We start from the raw sequence: 22,792 nt of genomic DNA on the forward strand, positions 1-22,792 counted from the left end.
GCGCGGCGGCGAAACCACGGGCTCAGCGGACAGACGGGCCGCGGACGGGACGCGGGACGAGCGTGGCGTGTTCCTAGTGACTCACTCCTGAAAAAAGGAGAAGGGGACTCGGGGCATGGCGCAATGCAGGTCACCACACTTTGAACATATCAGGAGGTCCGAGGTCCCGACATATCCTCCTGGCGGGAATTTTCCCGCGAAACAGTTTATTGGCCCGGTCTCTCAAATTTCAAAGTTGTTTCGCCCCTCGCCCCAATTTCACGTTTACTACACGATCTGCCTCTTGCCAGACGCACCCAAGGCTCCAGCCGAAATCACAAGGAACGACCACTGAAAGTGGCCTCCTTCTTCCAGCAGATAAATCTCACAGTTCGTTCAAAAATATCCTTCCAGAAAATGAAACTACAAATCAAAATTACAGCCCCTTCAAAGGAAACGGGGAATCGACTTGTCGTGCGAATAAGGGGTACGTTATAGGCAGTGACGGCAGTAGTGAGATATCCGCAGGGCGCCACTGCAGTTGTTTCGAGAAAACGGAAGAAAGACAAAATGGCGATGAAAATCAAGACAGAAATCAAGGTGAGAAAACATTTGGTGCCCATTTTAAGCCTCGTTTGTGGGTTGCTACGCCTGCTTTGTCCTTTAAAGATTGCTGGCGTATTGATATTCACCAACCCGAATTGAAAAGCCTCAAAATATTACGGTTAGAGATCAGAATAAGGCCGTTGTTTGTGTCGAAAGTGGGCTGCGTACCGATACGCATTTAACTAGTTTTACTCAATCTGCGTTAATTCTCTCCTTTCTGCTGCTCGTTCTTTATCGAATACTTTGCTCGTATTGTTGAAAATGCGAATGTACGGTCCCAATCTCTCTGTTCAATCGTCAGCCACCGTTGGCTGTCTTGTTATGTGTTGTCCTTGCTTCTCTCTTTTCAACCAGATTGTTTGCGATTTACGGTTAATCATCTCTTGGAAGCTCCCTTTATCCAGATTAACTTTTCATCCTACGATTGCGTGTTTACTGTTTACAAGATTTATTTTCCCTTTTACTTTTCTTAGTTAACCTGCTAGTGTGACCTTTCGCTGTTCTGCTACTGCTCTTGTGTGCATTAACCAATAATTTTCTTTTTTCCTTCTCTAGATGGAATTTCCTGCAGATGATGACGATGATTTGGATTTGGATGCATTACGTTTAGCTGCACTTTCAACTTTAAAGAAGACATTGGCACCAAGCCGAAGCACTCCCACCACACACAACAATGCCGCAGGAGGTCCCAGAGTCAAACCCATGGGCGGCCTTCATCCACCCCAGAATAGGGGTCGTGGCAGAGGTATCATGAGAGGTGGCAGAGGAGGAACTAGAGGGGGTAGAGGAAATTTCACCCCTTATCACAATAATAATCAGGTTAGATTTATTTTTCTATTCCGTATTCTTATAATGGTCTTGGCGTTAATTTTATTTTTAATGAAATGAATTTTTGTTTGCAGAACTTCTTTCCAATTAGACCTTCAGGTAATAGCAATCTTATTACTATAGTTCCTACTGTACCTGATGAACCCGAAACATCCAAAGAAACTCTGCGTCAAGGTTAGTCTTTTGTTGTGACTATTTTATTTCAATATACTGAAATGAAAGTGGATTTAAAAGATAATTGAATGTTTGTTTGCAGGACCGAAATCAAATCCTACCTTTTCTGGAAGTACTGTAGCTGATTCTACTCTTCATGAAGAAGAGAAAGGTACTGTATTTGGTACACCCGAGAACATTTTGACAATGTTTAAATTTAGTGTTACTATAAAACATTTTTCTTTTGGTTTTAGTTCCTGCCAAATTCAGACGAGTTGATGATGATTCTGAGTCAGATGAGTCAGATGACGATACTGACTTGAAGGCTGGATCTAATGGTGAATCAAGTGAAGAAGATGAAGAAGAAAAAGAAAAGAAGAGTGGGAACACTGATAATGAGTCTGAGAAAGACTCTGATCCGGTCTCAGCGCAGCAACATGAAGATGAGGTAAGTTTTACTATCAGCTTTGGTCTTATGATACATCAGTAATTTGCTAATAATATTCTTGTTTTATCTAGGGTGACACTAGCCTGGAACGATTGATGCAAGAGCTTGAAGATGAAATAAGTGATGCACCCAAAGACAAGAAACCAGTATTATCTGCCAAAGATAATTCTAATGTGGAGAAAATGCCTCATGTGAAAAAAATCAAGAAGGAAAAAGTCAAAACAGAAAGACCAGACAATGAAAACAATGTTGCTGATGACAGTTTAACTTTTGACAAAGTGGGTGGCCTAGCCAATCAAAGTATACCTGAATCGAATGAGATTCATCAAAGAAAGCCATCACCAACTCAGTCAAGATCTCCACTTTGCTATGATCCTGTGTCCAGGGACCCGTCCCCTGAAAGCTCCAATATACCTCACAAGCACTCCTCTTCTGCAAGACCGCATTCTCCACAAACCTCAAGATCACCTCTGAGGTATAGATCACCTCTGAAATCCAGATCTCCGCGATCTCGGTCTCGGTCGCCTATCCAGTCAAGATCACCCCTGCGGTCGCCCCGGAGGTCGCCCCGGAGGTCGTTGTCTCGCTCTCCCCGGAGGTCTCCCCCAAGAAGCCACGCGGCTACCGCACGCTCGCCAGCCTACGTCGGTCGCCGTAGCTCGCGGTCGCCCCTCCGGTCGCCTCTCCGGTCGCCTCGGAGGTCCCCGCTGTACCTCCCGCCCAGAGCCAGCTCGCCAGGAAGGCTGCCTCCGCTGCGGAGCAGGTCGAGGTCTCCGAGGCTCGTGCGCCGCTCCCGCTCCCGGTCGCGATCCCCACTGGGCACCCAGCGCCGGCCCGCGAGTCCTGCCCGCCGCTTGCCTCCACTGAGGCGGAGTCTGTCTCGGTCGCCAGGAGGCCGTCTGTACATGACGAGGCGGTCTCGGTCGCGGTCCCCGAGGCGGTCCCCATCACCAAGAAGCAGGCGCTCGCCTCTCTATGTGAAGAAACTGTCGCCTAAACGCCGATCAGTGTCCCCAAGGCGGAGATCCATCTCTCCGAGGAGGAGATCCATTTCACCAAGAAGACGGTCCATATCTCCAAGAAGGCGGCCTCTTTCACCGAGGAGGCGGGCCGGGTCTCCAAGCTGGAGCAGACTTTCGCCAGCAAGGAACCGCAGTCCAGTGGGATCATTTAGTCAAAGACCACTGTCACCAAGGCGGAGGTCACCTTATGGAGACGCATACCCTGCTCGCAGGTCCCCTAGTCCACCGGCTAGAAAGTACTCACCACCTCCAGTTCACAGAGGAGCCTCACCTCAAAGAAGTTATAGATCGCCCTCTCCTGTACCTCGTTCCACTTTAAGGAGGAGGTCTCCTGCACCTACCACTGGACCTCCAAGACGTGTGTCTCCTCCTTCCTTCAGACTCTCTCCGGCCAAATCATCAAACCGAGCTCCAGCATCACCTATTCGTGTCAGAGATAAGCCAAGACAGCTCTCACCTCTGCCTTCTGTTTCAAGAACTGTTCAGCGTGTTCCTTCACCTCGTAGACAGAGGTCTCCAGTGTCTTATTCTCGGGGCCACCATACAAGCAAAGCTTTGAGCCCTGTTCGACGGGTGTCTCCCAATGCCCACAAGTTGAGGAGATCTCTCTCACCTCACAAGGATATGGTTGCTCCAGCATCGGGCAGGGATACGAGTCCCAACGACAGCATTAGCCTCAGTCCTTCTCCTGAGCGTTTGCCTCAAACTAAATCTGAAGAGAGAAACAGAGGAAGAAAATCTCATCCTCTGGGTGAAAATCATGTTGAGTCAAAGAGGTCTCATAGTGATCTAAGAAATGTGCTACCTAGAAGGAAAGATGTAGCCAAAGAAAGTGAACCAAATGTAGCAAGCCGTTCAGAAGAACTCACAAAGAAGGAAAAGAAAGAACGAAGACGTGCTAAGCGGGAAAAGAAAGAGCATAAGAGAGAATCTCATCAGAACTCAAGTAATGTTCTAGAAGCTAGAAGAAGGAAATTTGAATCTGGTGGCCCTGTTGAAATATCCAGTAAGAAGATACGCCTTCGTAATATGCTTTCTGAGCCTGCTGATGCAGAGGAACAAGAAATAGATAGTACTGAAGTAGAAGTAAACATAGAAAAGGAAAAGGAACGTGAATTGAAAGAAGCAAGCGAGGTTGATGAAAGCATTTTGGACAAAGAACTGATGGGTGGAGTTGACCTCCTTTGGTCAGATGAAGAAGAGGAGGAAGAGGAAGAAGAAGAGGATGACAATGTGGAGACCCCTGCTCCAGTCAGCAATGTTCAATTCAAACGCACTTTCAACATGCCTTCTGGAAGTGGCAGCAGTGGTAAAGAAAACATTCCCGAAGATAGCATTGGTAAGTCTTTTCAGGATCCATTATCAACTTTATTTACTTGATCCAATTTGTTGAATGTAACAATTTTACTGTTCTTTTAGATTCCAAGAAGGATGATGAAAATCCCACAAGTACAACGGGCTCACCACCTGGTAATGAAAATGGGGATGAAGATTCTGCTGAGGAGGAACGCTATGTGAGTGACATAAGTGGAGATGAACTTCAGCCTGATGAGGAGCCTCAAGACAATTGGCCAAAAACAAATAGAGAACTTAAAGAGTACATAATAAGCCAAGCCAAGGGTACTGTTCAAGCCCGTCCCCCAAAATCATCGAGAAAAGAATCTTCAATCAAAAGAAAATCAAATGAGTCAGACGATCTTCGTGCTGAGCTGAGTAGGAGACGAGCTGAAAGGCTAACCAAGGTAAAAATCTGTTGTTGTTTTTTTTTTGTCTGCTTTTATATTTTTATTTGAATGCCCTATAAATATCCAGAGTAAACCAATTACGTCAACAATAATGATAATCTTGTCTTTTCAGACAAACTGCCCAGAAGTACCAGAGCGACTTCTCCAGTCGGCTCTCCAAGGAGTTGGAGTGTGAGTAATCCCATGAAACCAAAAGTTTCCATTTTACTGAGTCTGTTTCATACTTCCATTTGGTTAGCAAGAGCTTATATTTCAATGAACCTTCCAGGAAACCTCGCCGAGATAAGAGTCATCGCCGAAGAACAAGATCTCCATTTGAAGATAATCTAGGTAATTCTAAAATATCCATATTTGTGTGTTCACTTCCCTGTTTAGAAAAAGATGTATGTTCTTTTTGTGGTTTGGTGTGCAAGTGCCTCAGAGCAAATGTCATTTTTCATGAATTGTACCTGAAAGATTTAAGATTAACTGTTTAAGGAGCTGCCATTGGTTAAAAGCCCATTTACAAGACAGTATTGATACTAGTTTTATATCACTGTGTAATTTTCTAGTATCTTTGAATTATACTAGAGAGAATGCAAGTTAGAGCTCTAGTCTGAATGTTTGGGAAAACTGGTGTGTTGCTTAAATGTGGTCATGTGTGTTCTATTTGTGCACGCTACTGCCTTTTTGCAGACCAGCAAGAGAGTGATGGGCGGCGAGTGCTGGTTTTAAGACGGGCAGCGGAGCAGAAGGAGCCTGCTATCAACATCACCATATCAAAAGGTGTGCGGGATTGCCTTCGCTCTCTGCTAATGTTTAACATCTGCTGGTTATTCAAATTTTCCCTTCTATTTAACGTTGGTGTTTGTCCAAAAATACATTTTTTAAAAGTGTTATATAGTGATGGAGTAGGTAGGATTTGTAGAACTTGAAACCCAATGAGCTGTTGCTCAATGTATAGATTTTTATTTTTAAACAAATTTTGTGTATTGGATTTGTACTTTGAAATCATTGTGGAAAATGTTTCTCCAACCATCAATTTTTTTTTTCCTGTAACAGCAAATATGACTTTTAAGGGCATCTCTCATTATCTTACGTATTGTGTTACTTTGCAGTGGAGTCGTCAAAAGATAGCAGTTCTCTGAAGATGGGTGGAAAATTACCAATTCATATGAGACTTGGGACAGGCAAGAAAAGTGATGACAGCCCGAAAAAGGTGAAACTTAAACGCAACATCACTGTTGGGAGAAAAAAGCAGGTATTGTGTTATTTTAATTACGTATTATGCTTACTAAGGTTTATGGTGCTGTTGCATGCTTGTGGCTTAGAACAGCCCATTATAAGTGGTAAGTTTTGTACACATTGTGGGCTAACAAACAAACCAGCTACTTCATTCAAAGATATTGAGTATTCTCTGTTTTATATCTGTCTTGATTTACATTGCTACTTTTAAGTAAAAAATGTTATCAAAGCAACATACAAACAAACTGTCACAGTTGTTTGTTGAGCTTTGCATTTCCAAACAAGCAAAGTTAAAAGTTGTACTATTTGAAAAGGGCTGTGTGTTCGCATCCCGTTGTATTCAGTTCCTATTTTAGTGAATCTTTGATGCAAAATTCAAATTGACTGATTGATTGATTGATTGCTTTTCATATTTCCTTTCTTAAAAAAAAAAATGCCAGGAACTAATCACAACACATGTTGATTGTTTCTTCTGTTACTTGAAACTTTAAAATTTCCTATGTACCCAGTATTGTGTACCACTTTTAGTTGGAATCAGCTAAAAGGGGGAAAAAAGGAAGGATCTTTCTGCTCATAAGTACTCCAAAGTATACTTAGCCCGAATTCGCATTTTAGATCATGAAAGTTGCTTTTCGTTTTCATGAAAAGAAGCTTTTTATTATGAACCTATATGGTATGTGAAAGCTGGATCGCCTTCGTAAAGTAAGATTGACTTGTTTACATATTTCCTAGTATCTTTTCCCCAAATTTTTAGTTGGTTTTGGAGGTGTGATAAAATTGGACATTCTCCACCTACCTAAAATACTGTGATATTTTCTTTTTGTTCTCCTATTTTTTACCTTTTTTATTTAACTAGTGTCTGCTAGTAAATCTAACTGTATACCTTTTTAACAGTTTTACTTTCAATTTTTATCTTATTTGTGATATCTGAGGGTCTATTTCTATTTCAGGTTTTTATTTGAAAACCTAAGTTGCATGTAGTATTTTATCACCAAGTTGAAAGTGTTTTGTTTAACTTGCTGTTGATTGAAATAGAATGTACGGGTCATGATACTTTTCATAATATGTTACTTCCACCAACTCTTTTTTTTTATTATGTCTCAATTTTTAGTGGGGTTTTTCTGTATCAAATGGATTGAAAAAGATGGGCAAAACAGTTGAACAATGTGGAGATGTTGCCTTTGAATTGACACAAGGGGTTTCATCACTATTGCCGCTTTATTCGTTTTGGATCTACAATCAAAAATATTCCGAAGCACCTATTCTGGTTCTCAATCATGATTGTGTGATATTAGAGACATTTCTTCCACATTGTTTCATCTATTTTGTTTTTAATTGTAAGAGTTCTATGATTGATTTTGAGTTAACATGCACTTCTTAAAAGAATCTACATTTGTGTAAATGCAACTGTGATTTGTGTAGGGTTTCTTTTGCAGGTTTGTTAACCACTCAATCCTTCATTCAGTGAAATTATCATAAATATGTTCAGTACCTGATTATTTCCATTCAAATTTCTTTTTAAAAGTGTTGTGTTTTTTGGAATTTGGAAGAAAACTGTCCCTGGATATGCTTCAAAACAGCTATTTTCCCTTATTCTTGATGTAGCTTGTGTTGACCAGGCTGTGAACCAAATGAAACTCTAAACCAACTTATTGATTCCATTCAGTGGTACTTCATCTTAGGTTGTTCCATTTCATGCTAAAATATGTAGGGTCTGTTTTTTTCAAATCACATACAATGGTATACAAATTGATGTGCAGTGACCTTGAATCTGTGCTTTACGTTGCAAAGCATGTTCCCTGTTACTTCGAGATGGCTGTGTTCATTTACCTCAGTTCTAGCCTTTCTGTAATGTTCAATGTGATGAAGTGCCACAACAGTATCTTTCATTGTAATACGAATCCAGCGACTATGCTGGGTTTCCAGAAATAGATGTAGATAGACTACAACATCTATCTTAATGACAATTTCTTTAAATTTTTCAAACATCTGAAGTATAATTGATGGGCAGGGGGGTGTTTGATAAAACCAGTCACAGAATGAGAATTTTCTTTAACTCTTTTGCCACATCCTTTCCTGCATACCCTCTTTCCACTTTGTGCCGGAAAATGTTTTTTCGGCTTGTCCTTTCCAATTAGTGTATCCTGCCTGTGTAGAGTTACCACAAAAAGAACTAATGCCCAGTCCATTCATGTTCAAGTTTAGTATGATGCAGCTTTGTAGTTATTTGAGGCTGGATTCAGTATTTGTTTGGTACATATTTTTAACTTAAAACGCGATTTTACTTACTAATGTAAAATTTATACAGTGTATGAAGCCCTGTAAATATTACTGCCACTTGCACATGTTTGTGTGATGTTGAAACCAGGTACCATTCAGAATGACTTCATCGTTTCCTCCACATTAACTATGTCTGAATGAAAATGCATGTGTGTGATAGCTCTTTTGATGGCTTATCAACCATCTAATAATTGTGTCAGATGTTTCTGTGGCAAAGAGTAGCATGATTTCTTGTCAGGAGCTAACGTACAGTGATACTCCTGGTCAATTCTTATTTCATTATTTGTAGAAACTCTTCTTTAAACTCGTTAAAACTTGCCCATAATATGAACAAATGAATTAAAGAACTGGGATTTTGAGTGTCAGATCCCCTCTCTCATACATGCTATGATTATGAAGGAGTACATGTTTTTTATGTCTGATGATTATTGGACTTTTGGGTGTCTATTTATTTGTTACGTGATGAAGTGAACATTATCACCCCAATTTGGACCCTTCAAATTTTCCCTCCCTATCAATTTGTTTTGCTCAAATTTTTTGAGGTCTTTTCTTATCTTTTATTATCTGTGATAGATTTTTCATGTCATGAATTCATTCTATTTTCACAAAATTATTTGCTCTACTACCTGTAAAGTGTGGTTTTCTTCGGGCCTTTGCTCAATTTTTAGTCTTGATGGGAATATAAAGATTTATTGCCGTTGGTAGTCCCCATAATCATTGTCCCTTTCTTCGATCTTGGTATACATCATCAAACATGCTTTAATGACTGTCTTTTCAGAAATTGTGATATCTACAGTGTATGTGTTTTTAAATGTTGTGATACTGTGGTGCTTGTTACCTATCTGTGATGAAGTTGAGTCATGTCTGTCTTTTCAAAAATGAATAAATGGTAGAAAAAGAAAAAAAAGAAAAGAAAAAAAAGAAATTGCTAGTCATCAGCATACTTGTAGTCAAACGACATGTTAATGAGCACTCCGTTATAATGTGGCCAATTGCTTATTTCCATTTCTTTCGATTTGCGATATAGAATGGTACATTTGGAGCAGCTTTTTGTTTTTCTAGGTAAAAATTGTCCTCAATAATATCACTCCCAAATTTTTAATATCTAGAATTTTTTTACCTTGTCTGCTGTTTTATGTGTCTTTTTTTAACTGTTACAAATGTACATTCATTAAAAATATTGTGCTGATGCTAGCAAAAAAAAAAAAAAACATACAAATGAAAAAAAAAAAGATATGAAAGAAGTCTACCAGTGCACTAAAGTGCATAACAAAGCACCAGATTAACTGTTAAGGTGAACTCAACTTACTTCTATGTGAATTAATTAGTTGTTTCTTCTGTGAATGGCATTGTTCAGGTGTAACCTGTTGACCGCTCCTACCTGTCAATATTCAGAAGAAACAGACATACAGGGATGTCTTCTTATTGACTGCAAGTGACCTTTCAAAAGACAGTTGTTTGATTGAAACATTTGCTCACAAGACCTTGGAACAAATGGAATCGTCGGTGGACATCGATGAATGCACTCACCGTTTGATTTATACTTCACAAGAAGAAGGACTGTTAGTGTTACTTATGTGTGGAAATTACTTTTTTTATCCTCCCTCTCTCTTTTTTGTTGTTTGTAATTCTAGATTACATTTGCATTTATTAATTAAACATCTTCTGTCAGCACTCCGTGTGAAAATTGAGAAACTAACTTCATCCATGTTTTGTGTTAGATTCTTTTCTTCCTCCCCTATTTTGCTCCGTTCTATTTGCTAGTGTTTTTGGTTAGGAATAATGTGATACTGTTTTGTTGAATTAAAGTGGTGTTTCTTCACTATATTATTTGGGGTATGTAGTATGTTCATTTGAGGAATAGCAATACATCCTGTCTTGTTTATCATTTTATCGAAGAGTATGCCTAGTCGTTCCATTGTAGAGTTTGCCCTTCCCTTCCCATTCCTCCACCCCATTATCTTTCTTCCAATGGGACTTATTAATTTGATTAGTGGCTATATTGTGTTCTGTTGCACAGTTGTTTTTATTGATCTCTTTTTATCATAAATTATCATCATCTATGAAAATAAATAATGAAAGCATGTAGTTTCATTCATTGTTTCAAGGGTCTGAATTAACTTGTTCATACAGTGTTGTATAAAAAAGTTGTACATTTGTAAAATGTAAAAATTATACTTTTCTATTGAAATGAATCTACTGTTGTCATTTCCCCCCACCTTACAAACATCTGTCGATTTCATAATGCAGATAGCAACCATGATAATGAGACGAGCTAATGAAGTGAACATAGTAGAATACTACAGGGAGAGATCAATTTTCTTTGGACTGGGTGGAACGGTGGAGAGCCTTTTGCCACCAAGCTGACGCTTTCGAACCTGTCGTATGTGGACGCGTTTCATGTCGAGGATTTCTTTCATTTCCTCTTTATCTTCTCCCTGTAAGAAAATGCCAAAAGTAAATAAAACTGAAAAACTAACACACTTTTTACTAAAAATTACGAAATCCTCGTGCGGCGTGTGCCGCTTGATAGGCAAGGCAGCCCATCGGATGCCTCCATGAGCAGTAAAATTAGAGTAGAGGATGGCACTAAAAGTGGCCGGGGCCGGGAGTTGAACCCACCGTCTGGTTGAGCCGAAGGACGAGCGCGCGCCTGCCGTCCGACATGGGCTGCGAGTACCACATGAGCTTGCGCAGCCGCTCGGCCGGGTTGACGCCTCGTTCCACCACCAGCACGATGCGCGCCCACTGCCGCTGCCACTCGTTGCGCGTCTCGGCGATCTTCTGGTACGTGTTGCCCATCATGGCGATCAACATGTTGACCAGCAGGATCGCCACGATCGCCATGAACACCACGAACAGAATCTGCAGCAGCAACGCAATCATTCAAAAACGGCACAGCCGGCGGGGATCAAAAGTGAATGGGCCGATCCTACTTTGGCCTCGATTTCGTGGTCCGTGCGCTCGAACGCGCCGTAGTAGTCCCCGAAGTTGGTGAGCGACATGAGGAACATGGCCATTATGGACTCTGACGGGGAAGGCATGGGGTTGGTGACGGTGTCGTCCACGCCGTCGGGGGTCAGGGGGTTGTCGAACGAGAGGAAGATGATGTAGTACGCTGCAATGGAGAGCGGAGGGTCGGTGGTCATTACTGTACCACAGTTTGGCCTCGTCGAACAGCGGCATGATCGAGTACCTTGCGAGAATCCCATGACAAACACGAGGTAGATGGTGACGAACCGCAGCAAGTCTCCCATCACCATGCGGTAGATCATGACGACGAACGGACCCACCGTCTTGAACCCTCTGCAAACACAAGCAGCGTCACACGGGGCAGTGCGGGAAGGGTCGCCTGCCCTCGTCCCCACAGGAACACACCCACCTGCAGAAGAAGAGGAAGTACGGCGAGGTGGTGAGCATGATGATGACGGCCACGATGTCCTCCTTCTGCTCCTCGCAGGCCACCCGCAGCCAGGGCATGCTCAGCATGCACAGGCACGAGAACAGGAACATGACCCTCGACGGCGCCGTCATCTGCGACACAGAGTGCACCGCGTTGAGCGCGACAGGGCACAGCGCGTGCCGCGGCACCGGACTGGCCGACCCACCAGGTTCTCGATGAACATGTGCAGGCCGAGGAAGCGCGCCTCACGCAGCGCGGCCAGGATGTAGAGCACGGCGCCGCACGTGAGCAGCACCTCGGCGATGATGCGCACCGCGGCCTGGCGCGAGTTGACCTGCAGCAGGCGGCACGTGCCCGACGTCTCGTCCCACCACTCCTCGTCGTCGTCATCGTCGTCCTCCTCCTCGGCCTCCGCGCGCGCCAGCGGCTGTGCGTGGATCGGGGAGGGTAGAATCTCTCACATGCCGCCGAGTTCAGAGTCAAAGCAGTCAAGGCTCACCCCGGGGTCGTGCTGCCGCGGCCCCGTCGTCACGAAGTCCACCGACATGTCCACGGTGGCGTCGTCGTCGACACCCGTCGTCGGCGTGCTGGTCGGCCCTCCGGCCGCGAGGCGCGTGCTCTGGGTGGCGTTGGGGGTGGGGCCCCACGACGACGCGTTGCCGCCGGACGTGTTGTTGTAGTCCGCAGAGGCCAACAGCTGCTCCAGCGCCTCCATCCGGACGAGCTGCTCCAGCCGGGCCGTGAGGACGGGGCTGGTCACGATGGGCATGTCTGCAGGCACGGCAGCCGGAGCTGAGTCAGTTCTGCACCACTTTTTGGAAATTTTAATTGTTTAGCAAAACTTTCTACCCGTGGGGCCGATGGTGCTGCCGTTGATCCCGGCCGTCGAGTTCTGCACCGAGGAGGTTCGCGGGGGGCCGGGCCTCAGCGTGAAGCACACCAGCGAGATGAGGAAGTACACCACGAACTGGAAGAACTGGCGGTAGAACCTGCGAGACAGACAGCAAGCGTAAGCTGTGGCCTGAAATCCGCCACGATGTCCATGAACAGCACATCTCACCGGAACTTGACGAACGCGTTCCACTTGGCGTTGAGCAGGTCCACGAGGACTCCCTCCATCAGCTCGAGATGCTCGTTGGAGTCCTGCGAGAAGGGTGACGGAATGGGTGAAGTGTCGGCGGAAGTGTCGAAACAGACTTCAAACTCACCCCGAAGACGACTAAATTGAGCGCCGAGTCCTTGTTGATGTTGCCGGTCTGGATGTCGATGGTATCGATCTGGGACAACGGGTAGGCCGCGCACGTCACGCTGCCTGCCGACACACCGTTAGGCTGGAGGTTAGGCCTGGCTTCACAAACGAACACCCCTTACTGCAGCCCTCACACTGACCGATCTGCCAGTAGATCTCGCGCTCGATGTTGAGGATGTGGAAGAACATGTCCCTGCGCGGCAGCTTGGCGGCCAGGGTGAGCGGCGTCAGGTTGAGCACGTTGCGCACCGCCAGGGAAGACCCCATCTCGTAGGCCACGTCAAACATTTGCTACAAAACCAAAATTAGTATTATTTTGAACTGTCCTTTAAAAAAAAAGGAAAATTGCAACGAAAGGAGTACGCTACCGGGTTCTTCCAGATGACCAGCATGTGCAGCACCGTGTTGCCGTTGGTGTCCTGGTTGTCGGGGTTGGCGCCCCTCGCCAGGATGAGGCGGTAGCACTCCTCCTGGCCCAGGCACGCCGCGAAGCTCAGCGGGTACTCGCCCCAGTAGACGTACCTGCACGGCCGGAATGTGGGTCAAGGGTCCGCCGCGGCAGCAACGCCATTTCGTGGAGTGCAACCTGCCCCACCCCACCCCACTCACCCCTCGTAGTTGGTGAGCGGGGTCACGTTGACCCACTCGTGGTCCAGCGAGTCCGTGCGCGAGGCCTTCTGGTCCTCGGGGCTCATGAAGTTGCCGTAGCAGCGCTCGTGCACGTCGGAGTTGGCGTCCAGCAGGAACTTGACCATGGACGGGTCCTCGTTGACGATGGCGATGTGCAGCAGCCCCTCGCCGTAGTACTCGTCGTTCATGTAGATGTCGTTGACCAGCTTGGGGTAGAAGCGGAGCAGGCGCTTGAGCAGGTCGTTGTGCAGCGAGGACGCCGCCAGGATGCACAGGTGGAGGATGGTCTCCCCCACGGCGCCGCGCTCCGCCAGGTCCCAGCACACGTCGCGGTAGCCGCCGGGGTCTGTTTCAGTACAAAATAAGATGCAAAGTCGCAATCACAGTTAAACCAAAACACGGCCTCCTCTAACCTTTGGTGGTTTCGCCCTCGGCGTCGAGCTGAGCCAGTGCACTGTTGATGTTGTACTCGCTGGGGTCGTCCATGGCCTTCAGCGGCGGCAACTGCAACACGACCACGCAGAGTTATTTTCCGCCAACTGTCACGGAAACGCCGTGCGGGTAGGCAACCCAACGACCTCCTGTGCGCCTACGGTGCCCGTTGGGTGGCCTATCCACGCCCGGTTCATCCCCTTCTCGCGAGACCAGCCTCAGTGTAACAGTGACCAAGGCACTGCACTGTAACTGACCATCTTGTGCCTGCCGCGGTCCTTGTTCCGCAGCAGCACCAGGATGCGCACGGGGATGAGCCTGCCCTTGCCCTTGTTGTACAGGAAGGGCTCCACCTTGGTCTTGATGGCGTGGTCCAGCTCGGCGTACTGCTTGTTCTGCGTGGCGCGCTTCATCATGTCGACGAGCAGCCCGCCGCCCTTGACGTCCACCAGCTTGTAGAGCGCCTGCACGGACGGCCCGGCCTGGTTCTTGACGCCGCTGGTCACGTTGCTCTCCGCGTTTCCCATGGCGGTGCTGGCGGTGCTGGCGGGGCTCGCGGGTCACACTCAGTAGGTCGCCGTCAAGAGCGTGCGGGTCGAGGAGCGCCCAGGCGTTGGCGTCGCGGAAACGTCTGGAACATGGTTCACTTGGTGGCGGCGGCGCGCTGTCGCGACCGTCGGGTCGGCGGTTCGACTCCCGGCGGCGGCTGAGGATGCGACTGCATTTCCTCGGAGGGCGACGTCACCACACTGCCCCCGCGCGCTGCGGGGTAGGCAGCCAGGCAGCCCGACGCAGCGCCGCCAGCTGCCACCGCGACGATGCAGTGTTGGCTTTGACCCCGCTGCGCCGCGACCGCCGCCGTCGCGGTGGAGAAGCTCGCCCTCTCTTTCTCTCTCGCGGGCCGTGGCGGGGAGTGTGAGTGAGGCGGAAAATGGCGCGCGGCCGGGATTCGAACGCGGTGCTCTGGCGTGGCCACGGCGTGGCTGTTGCTCGGCAGCGCGGCCCACATCGATCAAACAGGCATACCGGGGAACCAGGGAACCCCCGCGACCCGCGGCACCGTCTCAATGGCACGGGCAGCGCGGCGCCCTGCACTGCAAGGCGCCAGCCCTGGCAGCCTTGGCGGCGGCCGAGCAACAGTTTGCCGCGCCCCGCACTGGAATGCTCGAACGCCCCCGCGTGCCACGCTTCCTGGAATGTGTATGCAGGCACGGCGTCATGTTGACTTAGGAGTCTCACTGCGTCACCGAAATTCACTCGGAAATCCTATGTTTCTTTTCTGGGTTTGATCGTAAGTGTGAGGGCATAGCAAAAATGTTTTTGAGAAATAAAAATGTGTTGTTTTCGAGATACTGATATATTTCTTTCACTACCAAAATACACTTCGCTGAAGGGCTTTAAATAAAAATAGATATATTTGGTTTAAAAACAGTTCTGTCATTATCTATACTTATCAAAATCTAAACCCGTAGAAAGTACCTAAAATTAAATTATAAAAGATCTTTTGTACATGTTGTTTCCTATTTGGAGCAGATCTCTCCTCGACGTCGGAGTGCAGTCCGGTTCATGTGAGAGCAGCTCTAGTGCGGTGCGACTCGAGAGCGTCCGGTCGTGCCAGTAACACTCTTCCTTACCAGCTAATGAAATAAAATAACGTACAAACTAAAAATTTGGACAGCATCGGAGCCCGAGGCTTCTGAGAGCACAGGCAAATCCAAGCTTGGTCCATTGGTCACAGCAGAGAGTTAAGTAGACAGCGTACCGACAGGGGTGTGTCTACTAAATTAAGTAATAAAGGCCTTAAACTATAAGAATAACTGGGGTTGTGTCCCTCCTGGAGCCACTGGCAGACAGGGTGTGCCACACGCACACATTCATTCATTCATTCATTCATTCTCTCATACATATACACACGTCATACACGCACAAACACTATCAAACCCCCTCGCCTGAGCCTGCACGAACTATTTTGGACTAGGGTAAATCAAGAAGCATCCTTATGGCAAACTAATGGTGAGCATAGTTCTTCTGTGCAGAGCCCAAACTCAGCGGCAATCCGGCACTCAAACTTAAACTACGATCCCTAATCGCTAAAATCACAATAATAATCTCAAACAACACGGTCGTCAACATCTTCAAGTCTATGGGTCAGTCATGAGAGACTCTGGTCGCGAGACAACTACACTATTTACAAGGTCCGAGCTCAGCACTCGGTGGCGCCCTGGTACAGCATGCAGCGTAGCTTGGCGGTCTCGTTGCGCAGGGCGGCCACCTCGTACTTGAGCTTGAGGTTCTCCTGCTCCAGGAAGGCGGCGCGGATGGCGATCTCGTCCTCCTTGGCGCGGCGCGCGTCGCGGGACCGCTTGGCGGCCTCGTTGTTCTTGCGGCGCCGCTCCCAGTAGGCCGCGTCCTTGCCGTCCTTGGAGTCGCCGCCGGCGCCGGACTCGGGCGACGACGCGTTGCTGCTGTCCGCCGCGCCGGCCGGCGTCGTCTCGCCGTGCGTCAGCGAGTCGGCGGGCTGCTGCTGCGTGGGGCTGGGCGGGCGCGCGTCCTTGTTCCTGGCCTTGTTGGCGGACGACGGCATGGCGGCCTGCACCTGCGCCAGCATGCGGCGCCGGAACTCGGCGTAGGCCTCGTTGGACGCGCGGCCGAGCGCTGCCTCCGCGGCGCCCAGCGTCACGCCGCCGACCTGCACGCCCGCGGTCAGGCTCAGCGGGTCCTTGGGGTAGGCCTTGAAGGGGCGCGTGGGCTTGCCGTTGCGGCTCGCCGTGCTGGCGGGGCTGGCGGGGCTGACCTGGTGGGGCGTCCCCAGCGGCAGGCTGCCGGTGGGGCTGGTGGTGGGCAGCGCGGTGGGCAGCGCGGTGGGGGCGGCGTAGTGCAGTCCGGGCAGGCCGCCCAGATGGCCCAGCGGGCCCAGGATGTCCATGCTGGGCGGCGACGGCGACGGGGAGGCCGCCGTCGAGCTGCGGTCGTCCGAGGAGCCCAGCGGTGAGTCCGGCAAGCCCGAGGACGTGCGGCGGCGGCGCGGCGCGGGCACTGTGGGCATGCCGGCGCCCATGCCGGCGCCCATGCCGGCGCCCATGCCGGCGCCCATGCCGGCGCCCATGCCGGCGCCCATGCCGGCGCCCATGCCGGCGCCCATGCCGGCGCCCATGACGGCACTCATGCCGGAGGCCGTGGAGCACGGCGCGAAGGCCGACGTGGCGGACCGCGGCAGCAGGCGCTGCTGCAGCACGGACATCGGGGGCACGGCGGACATCTGGTTGGCGTCAGGCAGTTCCTGTAGACAGAGATTCTCGCTATAAAGCCCGCTCGCCAACTGAATTCTTGAATTACTTTTGTTGAAACGCCAACAGTGCCCTCTGTGACGGAGAAGACACTCACCGCGTGGGGGTAGGCGGGCGGGCTGGGCAGGCTGGTCTGGTAGTCCATCTCCATCTTGGGCCGCACCGCGGGCTTGATGTCGTTGTGGTTCACGGCCTTGCTGTTGTTGTTGTTGAGGTAGGGGTGGTACAGCGGGCTGCGGGGGCTGCTGGGGCTTCGGGGGCTCATCCTGGCGGGGCTGGACACGGGGCTGGTGGTGGGGCTGGACCGGCGCACGCACAGGTCCAGCACGCTCGGCCTGTCCTGGTGGGCCGGCGGGCTGGCCGGGCTGTGGGGCAGCATGGTGGCCATGTGGCCCGCGTTGCTGGAGAAGTCCAGCACCTGGTACACCTCCATGGCGGCGGTCGGGGCGAGGGCGGTGGTTGGCGGGCAGCCTGCAAGCAGAGGGAGGCACAGGGTTAGAGAGAGGTCGTTGTGCTCCCCGAGGGCGCCGTGCGCGCAGGCAACTCTCCGTTGCGCAACGCGTTCCTGCGCGGCGTGCTGCCTATCGCGCTGCCGTCGGGCGCTTCGCTCTCCCTGCCGCGGACTCTATGACGCGACGCAAGGGGCGGCCCCAGCGGTGGCTGCCGGCTGGCGGTCGGAACGCCGCGGAACGTTCTCACGGAGCCGCGAATCGAACGCGAGGGCGCGACGCGTCATGCTGCTGTCAGAAGATGTTCCCGGTGGCAGACAAAGCGCGCTAATCCACGGCGACACACTGCGGCGGGGCGGGGCGGGGCTGCATTGGTTTCGGACCTCATCCTCCGGCAAACAATCGGACGCTGCGGCGTGTCCGGGCCGGACTCCGGCACCGCCTGGCCGCCGCGGCCGGTGCGCGTCGAGTCCCCCGCGGTGACGCGCGGTGACGCGCGGTGCGGGGGAGGACCATCAAAGGAGTGCTAACGGCAACCTCGCCGATGACCTCGCAGCCCCGCACCGTGATTGACACTAGGGGCGTCACGGGCCGTGGCTGCGGAGGCTGAGGGGGAGGGGCCATGGACTGCGGCGGGGTGCGGCGCTTTGGGTGGCGTGGCGCGGCGTGGCCGGAGGCAAGCGGACAGACAAACACCGTCACAATGCAACGCCGGGATGACCGGGCTGCCCGACTGGGCCATGATGCACCACTGCTATACCGCTATGCCGGGACGGTCGGGGCCGGGGTCACCGTCCTGCAGTTATACAACCCCCGGCAGTGTTACGGGACCGGTCGCAACAACGTTGCAACGCGCCGCCACACTGGAAGGTCGGTCGACCTCACCCGGCCTCGCTGGCCCTGGCAGTGGCCCGACATCGTGACCCTCGAGGCCGAGGCCGGCCTGCAGGTGTAAAGCGGTTCTACCTGGCTGCCCCCGCCAGCAGAGCAATCGCGCACAGCGTTCTGTCGCTGTCTCTCTCGCACCCAGGCGACTCGCCCGTGCAGTGCGAGAGAGACGGGCCGACCCCCGCGGGAATGACCTCACCGGTGACACGACGACGACGACGGTCGTCGATTCGGCGCGCCCTTTTATGCTCCACCGGAAGAATACGCGCGAAACGGGAACGGGGCGCTCTTTCTCTCTCGCACACCGCACCGGCCACGCGGGCCTCTCCTCCTTTCTCCGCGATTGCATATTCATGAAGCAGGTCAACAACACGGCGCGCAACGGGCGCCCTCTTCAACGCCAGGCCGCCAGCCTGGCCTGACCCACGGGCCCCACGGGGCAGCGCGTTCAGCTCTCCACGAGACGCCCCACCGGAACGGTCTTCTGTTCAAAACCCAACAAATTTCTACAAAGAGGAAAAGATGCCCCCGATGAGTTGATTCCATTCTGTCCAATTCCGCGATGCCCAGAACCAAGCAGTAACGTTTCCACCCCGCATCATTTTCACGGTTTCTAAAAATGCATGTTTCTAGTTGACACTCACCTATAAATTCATAGTCCGTGCGACGGGCGGGCTGCGGCGAATCTATCCAGCTTGGGTGGCGAAGGTCCTAGAAGTTGAAGGCGGACGGGCGGACGGCTCACTGTTCACTGGTCGCGACACTGTTCGGATCGCTGTGCGCGTCTCGGCTCGGCTCGGCACGGCTCGGCTGTGTAAGACGTCTTCTCCTCTCGAGCTCCACTGACTGACTGGCGGGACGGGCCAAGATGACTGGACTGGACGGACTGACCACCGCACCGGCCGAACAGCCGAACCTGTGGACCGCGGCGGGGGTGGGGGTGGGGACCCGGAGGGCGGCGCGGGCGAGGGAAGGGGAGGGGGGCTCCGGCACACTGAGTGCAGTGCGCTCCGCCGCGTAGCGCTGTCTACGCTGCCGACCTGCCGACTGATTCCGAGGGTCGTTTTCGTCGCTCTGTCTCTCTCGCATCCATACGGCAGGGCCGATGAGTGCGAGAGGGACAGCGACGGGAGCGACTCTCGGTATGAATCTGCTGTCTGTGCGTGGGCTGAGGGCCAAGGGCCGAACGGTGGAAGACCCGAACGACGATCGACTCGGCTCGGCTCGGCTCGGCTCGACTCGGCTGCGATCCGCTCGGCTCGGCTGGGCTCGACTCGGTTCGGCAGTTTGCCGAACAACCCCTTCCCTGGTGCGAGGACGCTGCGAGGCAGGACTGTCTCTCTCTGTCATCCTTATCCACTCGAAAGCCCACCAAAAACAGGGCTTTACTTCTGCCGATCTTGCGCAAATCAGACACTTCTTACGCCTTCTTTCCATTGGACCGCCACGGCTGGCAAGTGTGCATGAGCTACGTATAGTCAGTCCGAGCATGGGAGTCCATGTGTTGTTGTCCTGCGACAGATGCGTCCGAGTGCGTTCATTAGTTCTCTTGTGTTCTACTCTTTGCCGAATCCGGCGCCGAGTGGAGGCAGTGCTGCGTGAGCGTGCTCCTTTCGGCGGAAAATTGCGACGTCTCGTGTGTCTTCTTGTTCTTTTCTCTCCGTCCCTCTCTCTCCCTCACTCCTTTTATCGTCTCCATCTCTCTTCCCTGTTTTGGTTGCGGTGCCGGCGCGGCGTGCAGCGGCCGCCCCGACCTCGCCGCGCCAGTGTGTAGCCGCGCTTGGGTCTTGCAGTGTCTCGCACACGATGTAACGCACAAACGGCCCGACCGTCTCTTACAGCACGCGTTGCAAACCAACGGGCGGCGATTGCGAATCGCTAGACAGCACACTCGGGCCAATACCAAATATCGAGACACACGACGGTGTTGCTCTCGAACCCTCGGCTTTCCTGCGCAGCTCCCTCGCTCTCGAAATAAATTGAATCGACCGCATCGCCGACCGGTCCCCGGCCAGATTCCGGATTGCAGCGCGGCGACTCCTCTCCTCTCTCGCGGTTGCAGAGTGATTCCGAGGGTCGACTTTGTCCCTCTCTCCCTCTCGCACTCACGCGGCGTCCCGCATAGGTGCGAGAGAGACAGACAGAGCGCCGAAGACGACTCTCGGCATCAGTCTGCTGCTCGGCTCATTACGGGGCGTGGCCACTCGGCCGCGCTGCCGCGCCGTGGCAGGGACACCCAAGACACCGAGGTGCTACAGGGTGTCGCGCGGCTGGCGCGGCGCAGCGCCACCGGGTGTCCAGCGGGAGGTCTCTCTGTCTCTGGGAGCCTTAGCCTGCTGTGATTATGATTAGGTTTTTGATATTTTTCTTGAGTTGATGTATATATCTCCGTTTTGAGCTGCAAGATAGGTTTATTTATGTTAAATATGTTTTTGTTTTTGTTCTATATGTCTATTAAGTTTTTTTAAAGAGAGCAGATTATGTACGGGAACGGGGCTCCCATAGCCCTATTGTATATAATCTTTAAATAAACAATTTCAATTTCAATTTCAATTTCAATTTCTCTCTCGCACTCGTCGGGCGCCCCTATACAGGTGCGAGAGAGACAGACCGCGCTGTCATCCCGGTAGCATCCCGCTCCTCCTCGTCATCGCCGTCCTCCCCTCTGATTGGCGGACCCCGTCGACAACCCTTCCGGCGGCCACCCTCGCCGCCGTGGCCGAGGCCAGCAGCACCATCAGCCAGAGGCAGCCAGCCCCGGGGCGCGCACATGTCTCTGTACACACAATTATTCTTCTTACGCTCCCCCGCCCACGCACACTCGCTGTCTCTCTCTCTCTCGCGCGCACACACACACACACACACATTCACCGTCGTGCTGCCACTTCCTGCATCGCATCGACTCGCGGTCCCCGTCGTCCTATTGTAGCCCACGAGTGAGCGACCGTAACGCGGCGTAACTGACTTTCCTTTTGTTTTTGTTGTTTTTTGCCACAAGCCATGCGGAATCATTTTCCATAAATTACCGTTATTCTCGGCTAAAAAGGAAAAGGAAGGGGCGCACGCGGTTCTTTTGTTTTTTTCGGCCGTGCGTTTTTTTGTTGTTTCTTTTCCTGCGCAAAGCGCCGCGAAACAACAAACGGACGAGCTGTCCACACATTGTGCTCGCGTTGGCGACATGCTTCGCAGTGCTTCGCAGTGCTTTGCAGTGCTTTGCAGTGTGGTGGCTGCCCTGGCTGCGCTGCTCGGCTGGCGCAGTGACCCTCCCTTCGCAATAGTGGCGAGCGGAGCGGCTTCGAGGAAGGGCTGGCCTGGCTGGCGGGACGGCGTTTCGGCGCTCTGTCTCTCTCGCGCGCCTGTGGGGCACCTCGGGAGTGGGAGAGAGACGGAGTGGCTGGACATGCTGGACCTGCGGCTAGGTATGCGCATGACGCCGTGCTCGCCGTGCGCGGGGGGCTGGCAAGGCTGGCAAGCAAGGTGGTTGCGGGGCGGCCGCCGCGCTGCCGGGGCACAGGGCACAGGTAGGGCTGTGGGGCCAAGAACCCGTCAGAGGTGCCGCCGCTACTGTAATCCGGGCCGTGCCACGCCACCCTAAGTGAGTGACATCACCGTGACGTGCCGTGACAGCTGTGGCACGCTGTGGCGAGCTGCGGACGGCCAGTCCACTGCCAGTCCACTGCCAGTCCACTGCCAGTCCACTGCCAGTCCACTGCCAGTCCACTGCCAGTCCACTGCCAGTCCACTGCCAGTCCACTGCCAGTCCACTGCCAGTCCACTGCCAGTCCACTGCCAGTCCACTGCCAGTCCACTGCCAGTCCACTGCCAGTCCACTGCCAGTCCACTGCCAGTCCACTGGCCAGCCGTCCACTGCCAGTCCACTAGTCCATGCAGTCCACTGCCAGTCCACTGCCAGTCCACTGCCAGTCCACTGCCAGTCCACTGCCAGTCCACTGCCAGTCCACTGCCAGTCCACTGCCAGTCCACTGCCAGTCCACTGCCAGTCCACTGCCAGTCCACTGCCAGTCCACTGCCAGTCCACTGCCAGTCCACTGCCAGTGCCACTGCCAGTCCACTGCCAGTCCACTGCCAGTCCACTGCCAGTCCACTGCCAGTCCACTGCCAGTCCACTGCCAGTCCACTGCCAGTCCACTGCCAGTCCACTGCCAGTC

At 51.6% G+C, this 22,792-nt stretch overlaps 3 protein-coding genes across 6 annotated transcripts; 1 reads left to right on the forward strand and 2 right to left on the reverse strand.

The window, feature by feature from the left end:
* The first annotated feature begins 50 nt into the window (after window positions 1–50).
* Window positions 51–10,480, forward strand: LOC117642671 (serine/arginine repetitive matrix protein 2-like). Of its 4 annotated transcripts, XM_034381118.1 has the most exons (12): window positions 54–579; window positions 1,141–1,404; window positions 1,488–1,587; window positions 1,670–1,738; window positions 1,821–2,014; window positions 2,086–4,375; window positions 4,456–4,778; window positions 4,894–4,952; window positions 5,050–5,111; window positions 5,457–5,546; window positions 5,879–6,021; window positions 9,643–10,480. In XM_034381118.1, exons 1-12 carry the CDS (start codon window positions 550–552, stop codon window positions 9,646–9,648), a joined length of 3,630 nt encoding a protein of 1,209 aa, XP_034237009.1. In that variant the 5' UTR covers window positions 54–549; the 3' UTR covers window positions 9,649–10,480. The 4 variants fall into 4 exon arrangements, with proteins under 4 accessions (XP_034236999.1, XP_034236983.1, XP_034237009.1 ...); XM_034381092.1 differs by having other exon boundaries at window positions 52–579; window positions 5,879–10,115; XM_034381100.1 differs by lacking the exon at window positions 54–579 and adding an exon at window positions 584–703 and having other exon boundaries at window positions 5,879–10,115.
* Window positions 10,413–14,738, reverse strand: LOC117643388 (transient receptor potential cation channel subfamily V member 6). The gene is made up of 16 exons (XM_034382254.1): window positions 14,257–14,738; window positions 13,981–14,071; window positions 13,547–13,913; window positions 13,306–13,459; window positions 13,078–13,228; window positions 12,897–13,000; window positions 12,749–12,831; window positions 12,538–12,677; window positions 12,307–12,459; window positions 12,188–12,258; window positions 11,894–12,115; window positions 11,668–11,819; window positions 11,482–11,591; window positions 11,222–11,403; window positions 10,908–11,150; window positions 10,413–10,723 (listed from the first exon to the last, which is right to left on the reverse strand). The coding sequence occupies exons 1-16, from the start codon at window positions 14,524–14,526 to the stop codon at window positions 10,586–10,588; spliced, it is 2,631 nt and encodes an 876-aa protein (XP_034238145.1). The 5' UTR covers window positions 14,527–14,738; the 3' UTR covers window positions 10,413–10,585.
* Window positions 14,739–15,347: 609 nt separating this feature from the next.
* Window positions 15,348–19,495, reverse strand: LOC117639913 (protein giant). Its single transcript, XM_034375961.1, has 4 exons — window positions 19,268–19,495; window positions 17,384–17,757; window positions 17,162–17,279; window positions 15,348–17,053 (listed from the first exon to the last, which is right to left on the reverse strand). The coding sequence occupies exons 2-4, from the start codon at window positions 17,717–17,719 to the stop codon at window positions 16,203–16,205; spliced, it is 1,305 nt and encodes a 434-aa protein (XP_034231852.1). The 5' UTR covers window positions 17,720–17,757; window positions 19,268–19,495; the 3' UTR covers window positions 15,348–16,202.
* Window positions 19,496–22,792: the final 3,297 nt, after the last annotated feature.

The sequence above is a fragment of the Thrips palmi genome, unplaced genomic scaffold (assembly GCF_012932325.1).
Source record: "Thrips palmi isolate BJ-2018 unplaced genomic scaffold, TpBJ-2018v1 HiC_scaffold_1, whole genome shotgun sequence".
Classification (NCBI taxonomy): domain Eukaryota; kingdom Metazoa; phylum Arthropoda; class Insecta; order Thysanoptera; family Thripidae; genus Thrips; species Thrips palmi.